The 13,112-nt window shown below is 43.6% G+C and overlaps 1 protein-coding gene across 1 annotated transcript in view; it reads right to left on the bottom strand.

Moving 5' to 3' along the window:
* The window catches only part of PHACTR1 (phosphatase and actin regulator 1), a 542,166-nt gene that overhangs the window by 201,532 nt on the left and 327,522 nt on the right, over nucleotides 1-13,112 (bottom strand). Inside the window, 1 exon segment of the mRNA XM_060110072.1 lies at nucleotides 3,205-3,369. Coding sequence (XP_059966055.1) covers nucleotides 3,205-3,369 — 165 coding nt within the window.

The following is a 13,112-nucleotide window of genomic DNA, read 5'->3' as shown; positions in this document are numbered from 1 at the left end:
CAGGCCAAGTATGCATTGTATTAATGTCCTTTTGTGTAATCAAGAAAGCACACAACTTTAAATACAAATACATAATATAAATGTAATATCTGGACTTATTCTTTGTATTTAAAATTGTGGAAATTATCGTACATATGAAAGGACGTTACAGACACACACATATAAGACAAGTAAATGCATAACAGCTAAAACTGGCCAACCAATTAATATTCCCACAGTCAACCCTCTTGTGTATCTAATATTTGACTCTTATCCACGCATAGGAAAGTCTGTACTTCAAAGTACTATTTGAACATATATACAATTTATCATGTTAAGCATCCTTAAATTGTCAGTATTTTTCTCCTTGGAGCTAAAAGCTAGCACAGAAAGTCTCTCCTTATTTCCAAAAATAAGGAATAATATTTCTGAATCCAGTTAAGAACAAAGAATACTACAGTGTAAACCACTGACTTTAAAAAACCTAGAATAGCTTGTTATATCATATAACCATCCAGCACGATAAACAGATATGCTATAGTCTATCCTCTATTTAATTCAGGAGCTGAATATGTCTCTTTAAAATAAAACCACAGGGGCTTCCCTGGTGGCACAGTGGTTAAGAGTCCGCCTGCAGACGCAGGGGACACGGGTTCGTGCCCCGGTCCGGGAGGATCCCACATGCCATGGAGCGGCTGGGCCTGTGAGCCATGGCCGCTGAGCCTGCGCGTCCAGAGCCTGTGCTCTGCAACGAGAGAGGCCACAACAGTGAGAGGCCCGCGTACTGCAAAAAAAATAAATAAAAATAAAACCACATACAAAAAAATAAAATACAATAAAACCACATACAAATATGGCATTTGGTTGCCAAATTAATCAGTTTGGCCCTCGAGATCACAAGAACTTGCTAAGAATAGTTAATAATAAGAAGGATTAAAGCTGCAACCTTGCCTGTCTCATGTTTTAATTCTTTCTCTCAAAAGTTGTAAATAAAAACATTTTCAGACTTTTAATGGTTCATGAGTAGTTTGATGTCATTGTACTTGCATCCATCAAAGGACAAGTTCTCCAACATCTTTTTTTTTTTTTTTTTGGCTGCATTGGGTCTTTGTTGCTGCGTGCGGGGCTACTCATTGCAGTGGCTTCTCTTGTTGCAGAGCATGGGTTCTAGGTGCGTGGGCTTCAGTAGTTGTGGCTCGCGAGCTCAGTAGTTGTGGCTCGTGGGCTCTAGAGCACAGGCTCAATAGTTGTGGCGCACAGGCTTAGTTGCTCTGTGGCATGTGGGATCTTCCTGGACCAGGGCTTGAACCTGTGTCCCCTGCATTGGCAGGTGGATTCTTAACCACTGCATCACCAGGGAAGCCCTCTGACACCTTAAAAAGTCTGCACGATGGTTCAGGTGCCATTTCACATGAGAAGCACCAGACCTTCGCCCTGTGGTCTTGCCAAATGGACTAAGCAAAGCTCTTGAATGCCAGGAGGAAATGCATCTACCACACCGTCATTCAGGAGTTCATGCTGATAAATGGCAATTATTTAAATGGATGTTTGTATTATTACAAACCATTTTCATAGCAAAGTCAGGAAGACCATCGTAAAGGAACTTGTGGAATCTTTATTGTTATTTTTTTCAGTGCTTACAGAACATTCCCTTCTTCTTTCCTGTTCACATGTCTTACCCCTCACTTTGCCTGAAAATATATTTCATTTAGATTTCTCCTCTCCAAGGCAATGATATAAGTGCCCTATTCTGTTTCACTCTTAGGGGATACAGAGGAGTCATCCATTTAGAGTTTTCCTTGCATGTACATCTCTCAGTAGTGTTTAGAAATATGTAAGTGACCTACACATTTTATGACACCTTAACAAGTCTGTACAATGATCAAAAGGGAGAATGCAGTCAGGTGAAGAGTGGGGTGTAGTCAGGTAAATGTCGGCGGGGTGACAATTTAGAAATTCATGGAATTCAGAGGTTCATTGTAATCTCAGGAATGAACAAATTACATACAGCCACAGGGCACTGAGGTTTCCATCTCAGAAACAGTCAGAAAGCATGAAACTGGGGATGTCTACCATGAGAACTGTTTCAGATTCCAAGACTTTTTGCAACTTTCCTAAGTTTGTTCTTCTCTTTCATTCCCCAAAGCAGCTAGCATGAAAATTCTCAGACTTGTGGACGAGTATTCATGTACAAGAAGCGGATCATCACCTATTTCAGTTTAGACGTGAGCCAAAGCAGGGAGAGGACCAAGAAATAAAGGAGGTGATGACTCTGAGGAAGAGGGAGAACAGGCTGAACTTTTGAGGACATAGAGGAAGAAGGAAATAAAAGCCCCAGAGTATCCCTGGAATGACCCGGGTACATAAATACCAAAATCAGGACGAAACAAACAAAAAGAATCTGCACGGCTCCTCCATCACCTCATGTCAAACTCGACAGGGTCAAATCAGAACTCTTCACGTTTCTTTCCCTATACATCTCCCTCTGCAATACTCTTACTTATTAAAAAATATCCACATAACGTGCCACCATAAACACCCCACAAATATTAAGTCATGTAAGGTACTATTCTCACCCCTATCTTACAGGTGGGAAACAGGTACAGAGTTAAACTGAGCAAGGTCATGCAACTACCAAGTTTCAGAGATGGGACTTGAACTCAAACAGTCTGACTCCAGAGTCTGTGCTCTTCACACCACTGCCATGCTGACTTTACCCAGATTCCTTTGCTGTCCACTAGGCTATGAACTATACAGTTATCTTTGTCATTACAATGATGCTTCACTTACTCAAGCTTTTGTCTCCATGAAGTAACCTATTCCTATCTGCCAATAACCATATATAACTTAGTTTCTGCTCCTGTGTTGATTTTTATGGGAGCGGGGAAAATAAGGATGAAAAATGAGAAACAGACTGTCAACGCTAGAATGAAAGCATACAGCTATGGGAAAGGTGGAGTTCTAAGTTCAGCTATTTATAGATCAAATAGAAGTGGTGGTTTTATCAATTGAAAAGCAACAACCAAAAACCTGAGCCATGAGGACACACATAGGATCTAAAAGCCATTCTCCATCATTCTGAAGGATTATTACACACGAGCAATCCTAAGGCTCGATTCTCTTCCTTTGGTTCAGACAGCCTCGGGTAATTAAATTCTACTAATGAACGTACAAAGCTGAAGTCAACAAACGCCCAATGAGAAACAAAGGAAAACATAATCCTACCTGCAGACGTGTGTTTGAACTTTTCACTCTTCTTCTTCCTCCATTTCCAAGGCTTGAAAATCCTTCCCAGGTTGGCAAACTTACTCCTCCTCCGGATGGGTGGGGTGTGGGTACCTGGGACAAGGGAGTCAGATCGCATTGCCGCCAGCCTCTCCACTTCCTCAGCTTGTTTCCCCGAGAAAGAGATGGAAAAGAGCGAGAGAAAGAAAAGTGTTAAAATGGGAGCCTCACAGATGGCCAATGCTTGCCATGGTTACAGATAACAGAAACCACATGACCCAACTTCCGTTTCTCTTTCTGCCTTTTGGAATGGAAGTCATACCAACATGTTCTAAAGGCTGGTGACAGTCAGCCCAACCCTAGGAATGTGGAGCACCCCAACCAAATTTGCCCAGCCTTCACCTAGGCTTGAGCAGGAGGATGAGGGGGTGGAGGAGGAACAGAGCGCCCCTGACCCATCGGAGCCTCCCCTACGAGGCAGGGACAGGGCATCCGAAGAGTCAAATGACAGTCAGTGTAGCTATTGGTCCAGCACTTTCTCAAATAAGACTTGGCAGATGCCATCACTATAACACCATCAGCTGAGAAAAGAGGAGGGAGAAAACATTGATCAACCGTCTATTCCAGTGCCAACATCTCCACCACCCACAATGCTCTCTCCTACAACCATGCTTCACCCAGACCTGCAGAAGCACTAGAATCTACTGAATGAGCGCCTCCACCTTAAAATCCACTGACCATTTTTAGAAACACTTACACTTCATGAGATTTTACAATTGCCTTAATTCCTCTAGGTCTTTTTGTTCCTGGTGCTTTAATAATAATAAAAAAAAATTCCTGTAAATTGAGAGTTGAGCGTGACATTAGGTACCATCTAGACTAATCCCAACAGCTTGACATTTTGAGGACATGAAGACCTTCAAACTCATAATGCCCAGGGGACCCTTTCTTAAGGGCCACAACCACTCTGACCGCTTATCACTTGGAATAAAACTCTTTTCCAACGTACATGAGCATCTACAGATCTCAGTGAGGTAAAGAGACCCTGACTTGAATTTTTATGACAGGCATAATCAGAGAAAATAACCTCCTTGGCGAAATCAAGGCAGGTGGGAGGGACTTGCCATTCCAGAAAGTCCAGTTACATCTAGAGCTGCGGCCAATCCAGAACCACTCTGCTGGGCCTCTTGACACCATCCTTCAGAAAAATTTCCTGGACTTTGCAACACAGGCTGTTCTTGGAATCTCGATCTTACAGCCTGATGTTCTACCTGCTACCATCCAATATGGTTTTAACCAGGAGATTCAATCATTCAACAGATACATATGGAACCCTCAACCGTATGCCGGGCCGTGTGCAATGGTGACAGACGATGACATGTTGGCAAAGGCTCCTGGGCAAGACAGAAAGGAAGTAGATGAATTTGAGTGACATCCGGGAAGCCAAGAGTCAACAGGACCCAGGACTGACTGGGTGGATGAGGGAGAGGAGGCAGATCATTCCTGATGGCCACGTTCATGTCAGCGGAGTGGCCCCCTTCATTCATGGAAGCTGGGAACGTGGGGGGTATAAATTTTGGGGGGGGAAGGCAGTAACGATTTGGACATATTGCACGGCGAAGGCACTTTGAACTTTTTAAAAAATTAATTAATTTATTATTTATTTTTGGCTGTGTTGGGTCTTCATTGCTGCACACGGGATTTCCCTAGTTGCGGCGAGCGGGGGCTACTCTTCGTTGCGGTGCGCGGGCTTCTCATTGCGGTGGCTTCTCTTGTTGTGGAGCACGAGCTGTAGGTGCGCGGGCTTCAGTAGTTGTGGCACACGGGCTCAGTGGTTGTGGCTCGCGGGTTCCAGAGCACAGGCTCAGTAGTTGTGGTGCACGGGCTTAGTTGCTCTGCGGCATGTGGGATCTTCCTGGGCCAGGGCTCGAACCCATGTCCCCTGCATTGGCAGGTGGACTCTCAACCACTGCGCCACCAGGGGAGCCCGTTTTGAACTTCTGACTTGACACGGTTCAATGCATGGGTAAGCGCCTCTTTTCAATCATTGTCTTAAGTGACCACTTAATAGTGCGCCAGACACTGACCATTTCTGGAGCAGACGCACAGAAGAGCTGGATATGGTTGAGCAGACTCTAGCAGAAGAGACAGAGGCATCAGTGTGGAAAACTGCTGTGACGGGGAACTCCGCCAAATTCCACGGAGGCAAAGAGGAGAAGCTGACTCTGCTTCACAGAGTTGGAAAACACCCCCGGGGCGTGCCATGTACCATGTGGGGCTAGATTTTGAAAGAAAAGGAACTGTTCTCCCCACGTGAGGAAGAGAGAGGAGTGGATTCCTGGAAAGAGGAAGAGGTCCAAAAGGAACAGAGAGGCATGAAAGAACATGGCATGTCTGGGAGCTTCAAGAAACCCAGAGAAACCCGGAGTGTCAGCCAAGTTGGGGAACCAGAGGTGACAGGTGCGAGAGGCGGCTGGAGCCAGATCCTGCAAGCCTGGGGGAAGTTTATTAGGCGTTTGGGTTTTATCCTATACCCAGAGGGAGAAGGAAGAGAATGTGAAAATGGGGACTGACATTATGACATTCAACAAATATGTATGGAAAGCTCACTCTGCACCAGACACTTAGGCTATGTCCATAGGCAAAACAGATAAAAATGCCAACTCATGGAGCACTACTACCCTGGGAGGTAGGGTGAGGTGCAGACATTACACAGTCAAACTAAATCAACTGTCGAGTATGGTAGAAGATACTTGCTTGGGGGAGAAAAGAAAAAAAGTGGCTATGATACAAGTTAAATGAGATCAAGAGTGCCTTGGTGAAGGAGGGGCTCAATTTTAAGTAGCCTGACTGAGAAGACCTACCACCAGGACACAACCAGATGTGCTTCTTAGGAGTATTATTTTCACAGCAATGGCATCTTGAACTGGAGCGTGAAGAAACAGGTGGCAGAGAAAGTAATGAGGAGGCCACCGCACTCGTCTGGAGGGCAGTGACAGAAGGGACACAGAGAAAAAGATGCAATCCAGCATGGGGAAGAATTATCTTGGTAATTTTCTGGATACACATGGGGGAGGACAAAGAAGCAAGAATTAAGTTTTTGCTTCCCATGACTGGGGAGATAATGAAGACTTTACTTTTTTTTTTTTTTTTTTTGCGGTAGGCGGGCCTCTCACTGCTGTGGCCCCTCCCGCTGCAGAGCACAGGCTCCGGACGCACAGGCTCAGTGGCCATGGCTCACAGGCCCAGCCGCTCCACGGCATGTGGGATCTTCCCGGACCGGGGCACGAACCCGTGTCCCCTGCATCGGCAGGTGGACTCTCAATCACTGCACCATCAGGGAAGCCCAAGACTTTACATTTTTTAACGACCTTTGAGTATAAAGGGAAGAAGCCAGCTGAATAGGATGGTCGCTCAAGGACAAGGGTTTTGGAACCAGATAATGCAGTTTTTGTGTTTTGCAAACCTCTTTAGAGAGTCGGATTTTATTTCTTAAGGTAACGGAGCACAACTGAAGGAAATGTGTCAGGATGGGGATGGGGAGACGGGATCACGTCAGTAGGCTGAGCTGCAAGAGCCAGTGGAGAGTAAGAGGCTGAAGATGTAGGGAAGAGATTGAGAAGTTTGTGAAACAAGGTTCTTCGGGAGAAGAGGTATCATCACAAGTACTTATAGAAATTCGTCATCGGAGGACTTTACTCTGAGTCACTGAACGTCTGAGCTGAGATCTCTGGTCACAAATGGCACCGATCAGATGGGAGCCTCAGAAGGATGAATCTGGTAGCAGTGGATAAAATGTATTACTGGAGCCGGATGGGAAGAAGATAAAGATTGAGGTGACTTTAAGTAAGTGTGGATTACAGAGAGGCTGAGGAGACTGTTTTAAAAAACCAACCGCAATGAGTAAATAGAAGCCAAACAGAGCAAGTAAACAGCCTCTGGAGCAACACTGAATTTGGAAATTATTCTCTTTAAAGGGTATCAGCTGCTGGAGTTGGTGCTCCCTCAACAACGCTCAGTAGCTGGGAAGAGCCACACAGTGACAACTGTGGGAAACCACACCAGGGAAGTTTTGAGTCCAGGATGGAAACCAACTCAGGAGAGTCCGGTGATCTGATTCCCACAAGATCCCTTTGTCTTTTGTACACATCACCTTTTAAAAATTTCTTACTTCAGTTGCTAATATCATTGTTACTTGTCCAGATTTTGCAAGTCTCCAAACCTACCTTCCCAACCCTAACCTCCTGCCTTCAAACCTGTATTTGAAACTGCTGCTAGCTTACTCTTCCAGAAGCCCACTCTTCCCAGAGACTTTCAAGGACTCCACACAACTTACAGTAGAAAGTTCTCACTTCTTGCTTTGCCCTTCAGGAAACTCCGCCTGAGCTCCTGCCCAGAATGATCTTCCAGTACCTCTCTAAACATATGCTGCAGCCCAAATGAAACACTGTCTGAGTCCCAGTGGGCTTTGGGGGTGGGGATCAAACCCCTGAAAAAATAGGCAAAATTTCATGTCTATTTGAGTATCTACATTTGGTTGGAAGAGTTCCCATCTTTGAGTCTCCAAATAAACTAAGACACAAAATGTAAAAATTTTTAAGTATCCAGGTTGAGGCTTTTTATGAGTTCAGCCAACTTAAAACATCCTCTGCTATGGATGAAAGGGAGAGAGTATATAAACAAAATTGATAAACCATTAGCCAGACTCATCATGAAAAGGAGGGAGAAGATTCAGATCAATAGAATTATAAATGAAAAAGGAGAAGTAACAACTGACACTGCAGAAATACAAAGGATCATGAGAGATTACTACAAGCAACTCTATGCCAATAAAATGGACAACCTGGAAGAAATGGAAAAATTCTTAGAAAAGTACAACCTTCCGAGACTGAATGAGGAAGAAATAGAAAATATAAACAGAGCAATCACAAGCACTGAAATTGAAACTGTGATGAAAAATCTTCCAACAAACACAAGCCCAGGACCAGATGGCTTCACAGGCGAATTCTATCAAATATTTAGAGAAGAGCTAACACCTATCCTTCTCAAACTCTTCAAAACATAGCAGAGGGAGGAACACTCCCAAACTCATTCTATGAGGTCACCATCACCCTGATACCAAAACCAGACAAAGATATCACAAAGAAAGAAAACTACAGATCAGTATCACTGATGAACACAGATGCAAAAATCCTCAACAAAACACTAGCAAATAGAATCCAACAGCACATTAAAAGGATCATACACCATGATCAAGTGGGGTTTATCCCAGGAATGTAAAGATTCTTCAATATATGCAAATTAATCAATGTGATACACCATATTAACAAACTGAAGGAGAAAAACCACATGATCATCTCAATAGATGCAGAAAAAGCTCTCAACAAAATTCAACACCCATTTATGATATAAACCCTGCAGAAAGTAGGCACAAAAGGAACTTAACTCAACATAATAAAGGCCATATATGTCACACCCACAGCCAACATCGTTCTCAATGGTGAAAAACTGAAACCATTTCCACTAAGATCAGGAAGAAGACAAGGTTGCCCACTCTCACCACTATTATTCAACATAGTTTTGGAAGTTTTAGCCACAGCAATCAGAGAAGAAAAAGAAATAAAAGGAATCCAAATTGGAAAAGAAGAAGTAAAGCTGTCACTGTTTGCAGGTGACATGATGCTATATAGAGAGAATCCTAAAGATGCTACTAAAAAACTACTAGAGCTAATCAATGAATTTGGTAAAGTAGCAGGATACAAAATTAATGCACAAAAATCTCTTGCATTCCTATACACTAATAATGAAAAATCTGAAAGAGAAATTAAGGAAACACTCCCATTTACCACTGCAAGAAAAAGAATAAAATACCTAGGACTAAACCTACCTAAGGAAACAAAAGACCTGTATGCAGAAAACTATATGATACTGATGAAAGAAATTAAAGATGATACAAAGAGAGAGATATACCATGTTCTTGGATTGGAAGAATCAACATTGTGGCAATGACTATACTACCCAAAGCAATCTACAGATTCAGTGCAATCCCTACCCAACTACCAATGGCATTTTTCACAGAACTAGAACAAAAAATTTCACAATTTGTATGGAAACACAAAAGACCCCGAATAGCCAAAGCAATCTTAAGAAAACGGAGCTGGAGGAATCAGGCTCCCAGACTTCAGACTATACTACAAAGCTACAGTAATCAAGACAGTATGGTACTGGCACAAAAACAGAAATATAGATCAATGGAACAGGATAGAAAGCCCAGAGATAAACCCACACACATATGATCATCTTATCTTTGATAAAGCAGGCAAGAATATATAATGGAGAAAAGACAGCCTCTTCAATAAGTGGTGCTGGGAAAACTTGATAACTACATGTAAAAGAATGAAATTAGAACACTCCCTAACACCATACACACAAATAAACTCAAAATGGATTAAAGACCTAAATGTAAGGCCAAACAGTATCAAACTCTTAGAGGAAAACATAGGCAGAACACTCTATGACATAAATCACAGCAAGATCCTTTTTGATCCACCTCCTAGAGAAATGGAAATAAAAACAAAAATAAACAAATGGGACCTAATGAAACTTAACAGCTTTTGCACAGCAAAGGAAACCATAAACAAGACAGAAAGACAACCCGCAGAATGGGAGAAAATATTTGCAAATGAAGCAACTGACAAAGGATTAATCTCCAAAATTTACAAGCAGCTCATGCAGCTCAATATTTTAAAAAAAGAAACAATCCAATACAAAATTGGGCAGAAGACCTAAATGGATATTTCTCCAAAGAAGATATACAGACTGCCCACAAACATATGAAAGGATGCTCAACATCACTAATCATCAGAGAAACGCAAATCAAAACTACAATGAGATATCACCTCACACCAGTCAGAATGGTCATCATCAAAAATGTACAAACATAAATGCTGGAGAGGCCGTGGAGAAAAGGGAACCCTCTTGCACTGTTGGTGGGAATGTAAACTGATACAGCCACTATGGACAACAGTATGAAGGTTCCTTAAAAAAAAAAAGTAGAACTACCATACGACCCAGCAATCCCACTACTGGGCATATACCCTGAGAAAACCATAATTCAAAAAGAGTCATGTACCACAATGTTCACTGCAGCTCTATTTACAATAGCCAGGACATGGAAGCAACTTAAGTGTCCATCAACAGATGAATGGATAAAGAAGATGTGGCACGTATATACAATGGAATATAACTCAGCCTTAAAAAGAAATGAAATTGAGTTATTTGTAGTGAGGTGGATGGAACTAGAGTCTGTCATACAGAGTGAAGTAAGTCAGAAAAACAAATACCATATGCTAACACATATATATGGAATCCAAAAAAAAAAAAGAAAATGGTTCTGAAGAACCTAGGGGCAGGACAGGAATAAAGATGCAGACGTAGAGAATGGACTTGAGGACACGGGGAGGTGGAAGGGTAAGCTGGGATGAAGTGAGAGAGTGGCATGGACATATATACACTACCAAATGTAAAATAGCTAGTGAGAAGCAGCCGCATAGCACAGGGAGATCAGCTTGGTGCTTTGAGACCACCTAGAGGGGTAGGATAGGGAGGGTGGGAGGGAGATGCAAGAGGGAGGAGATATGGGGATGTATGTATATGTATAGCTGATTCACTTTGTTATAAAGCAGAAACTAACTAATTGTAAAGCAATTATACTCCAATAAAAATTTTTAAAAAACAAACAAAAAAAACAATTATAAGAAATTAGGAGTGCCTTTTAAGAAATTTAGAGTGGCAAAGAGCTCACAAACATTATAAAGGCCTAACTGTAACTCTATCATTAAATGAAGTCTTAAGAAGTAGATTAGTAAATTCAAGATGTTCAGCCCTTAAGTCCAGATTTTTGAACAGACTGGATTACTTTAACTGGTTGATGTTTAATCATCCACATGACTTCTTCCCCCAGTCCATCTGATGAGAGGGCCTAGACCTGAACCTTTTTTGCCACCACATAATGAATGTGGAAGGCTTGAGAGTGAGGAAAGAGACCAACTGCAAATACAGCTTGAAGAGGAAGAAAAGTAAGAAAACAGAACAGGGCTGAGAATAAAGTGGTCTCTGTCCGACCAGCCGCAGGGCCATGAGAGAACAGCATGAAGGTGGGCAGAAGAGCAAAGGTGTGTTTATGAAATCAGCTTCTTTTGAAACAGATCAAGAAAAAGCTGCTTTGCCCAAGCCCACTGCTCTCAAAGGTGGCTTCCTCCTGCTGCTGCTGAGAGAGAACACGGCTGCCTGGAGAAAATGCTCACTTAGACACGAGTCAGCTCGAGTGTCCACTGCCAGGACTGAGAATGCTGACCCCCAAAGGTAGGAAGCTAGGCAACTGAGCTCATTCAGAGAGCTGAGGGGGGCAGGCGAAGCCTGGACCAGATGACCTCTGGGGTCTTTCTAGTGCTTCCATCCAAAAAAAACACCCTCCTAACAGACCAGACGGTCTGGCCTCCCTTTCATGACGTGACGGGTTGGCTTTATCATAGGGAGGGTAATGGCTGGGAGGTGATTTTTCTTTCTCTTTAGAAAAGCAGGAGACAAAATACCTGAGGGATGCACTATTATAATTACCGAGAACCCAAGTAGCTGTGTCTGTGTGTGCCACCCGTCGTGGGGGCCCGGGGTTGCTCCTGGCAGGCTCTTAGAGGATGCAGTGGGGAGGAGTGGGCAAGAGGCACTTTAGCTGGCTTTACCTTACCATGGTATTTCTCACGGTGGCTTAGTTTTCAAAAGGCTTATGCAAAGAAAGCACCAACTTTGGTGTCCTGCTGGCCTAGAATGTGTTAGTCATCCAGTGTCCCCCAGAGAAGTTTGGAAAAAAGGAAGTCGCAGTGTCTGGGCTATCTGATGTCTAGTCAACAGAAGAAGCAAAAGGGCCAGGACATCTGGGGCCCCTGCTCTAGATCTCCCCATATGCCAAGTGCTCTTAGGATTCTGGGGGGACCTGAGATGCTCCCAGGTTGGACATTTGCTTCTCAACCCAAAGCAATGCCCCAAACAGAGTGCTTATGTAGCAGGATCTGATAACATTCACTTTTCCTTCCAATATCATGGGAAGGGATTATGTTTTCATGATATCTCACCAGCCCAGGAATGGGAGTCAAAGATGGGGGTGGAGGTGAGGATAGCTGTCAGTTAACTACACGGAGCTGCCCGGAGCCTGAAACTGTCACCTTTCTGCCTCAAGCAGCATTACCTTTGCTTACAGTTGCAAAACGATGTCACACAAGTCCCTAGCCATTTAGAAAGTTCTCAACGACTATGGCTTTCCCCTTTTAAAATGCACTTTCAGTTCTACAGAGACATCTTATCACAGGGAAATGGAGAATTGCTATGAATGAACAGGCATAAGAGGGCAGTGGTTTCCCTTTTTCACCCAAAAGAAGTCATGGCACACTCTCCTACAGAGGTCAGATCTCTTTGAAGAGTTTCTGTCCAGCCTAGGACTCATCTGTGCTAACTACGAGGTGTCTTTAAAAAACAAAACAGTGGGGCTTTCCTGGTGACGCAGTGGCTGGGAGTCCGCCTGCCGATGCAAGGGACATGGGTTCATGCCCCGGTCTGGGAAGATCCCACATGCCGCGGAGCGGCTGGGCCCGTGAGCCATGGCCGCTGAGCCTGCGCGTCCAGAGCCTGTGCTCCGCAATGGGAGAGGCCACAACAGTGAGAGCCCCACGTACCGCAAAAACAAAAACAAAAGAGTGATGTATTTTTATTCTAAAAATCCTGGGACTGCCTAGTCCCAGGAGGTAAGGAATGGGATGGAGATGCGGGCGCAGAGGGGAGGAGACTGGGCATTAGAGGCGGTGCCATGGGGGCAAATGGAGGCTCCTTTGCCCAAAGAAGGTTGCCCGGTTTAG

This window comes from Mesoplodon densirostris, chromosome 10 (genome assembly GCF_025265405.1).
Source record: "Mesoplodon densirostris isolate mMesDen1 chromosome 10, mMesDen1 primary haplotype, whole genome shotgun sequence".
Taxonomy (NCBI): domain Eukaryota; kingdom Metazoa; phylum Chordata; class Mammalia; order Artiodactyla; family Ziphiidae; genus Mesoplodon; species Mesoplodon densirostris.
This window is presented reverse-complemented; position numbering and strand designations above follow the sequence as displayed.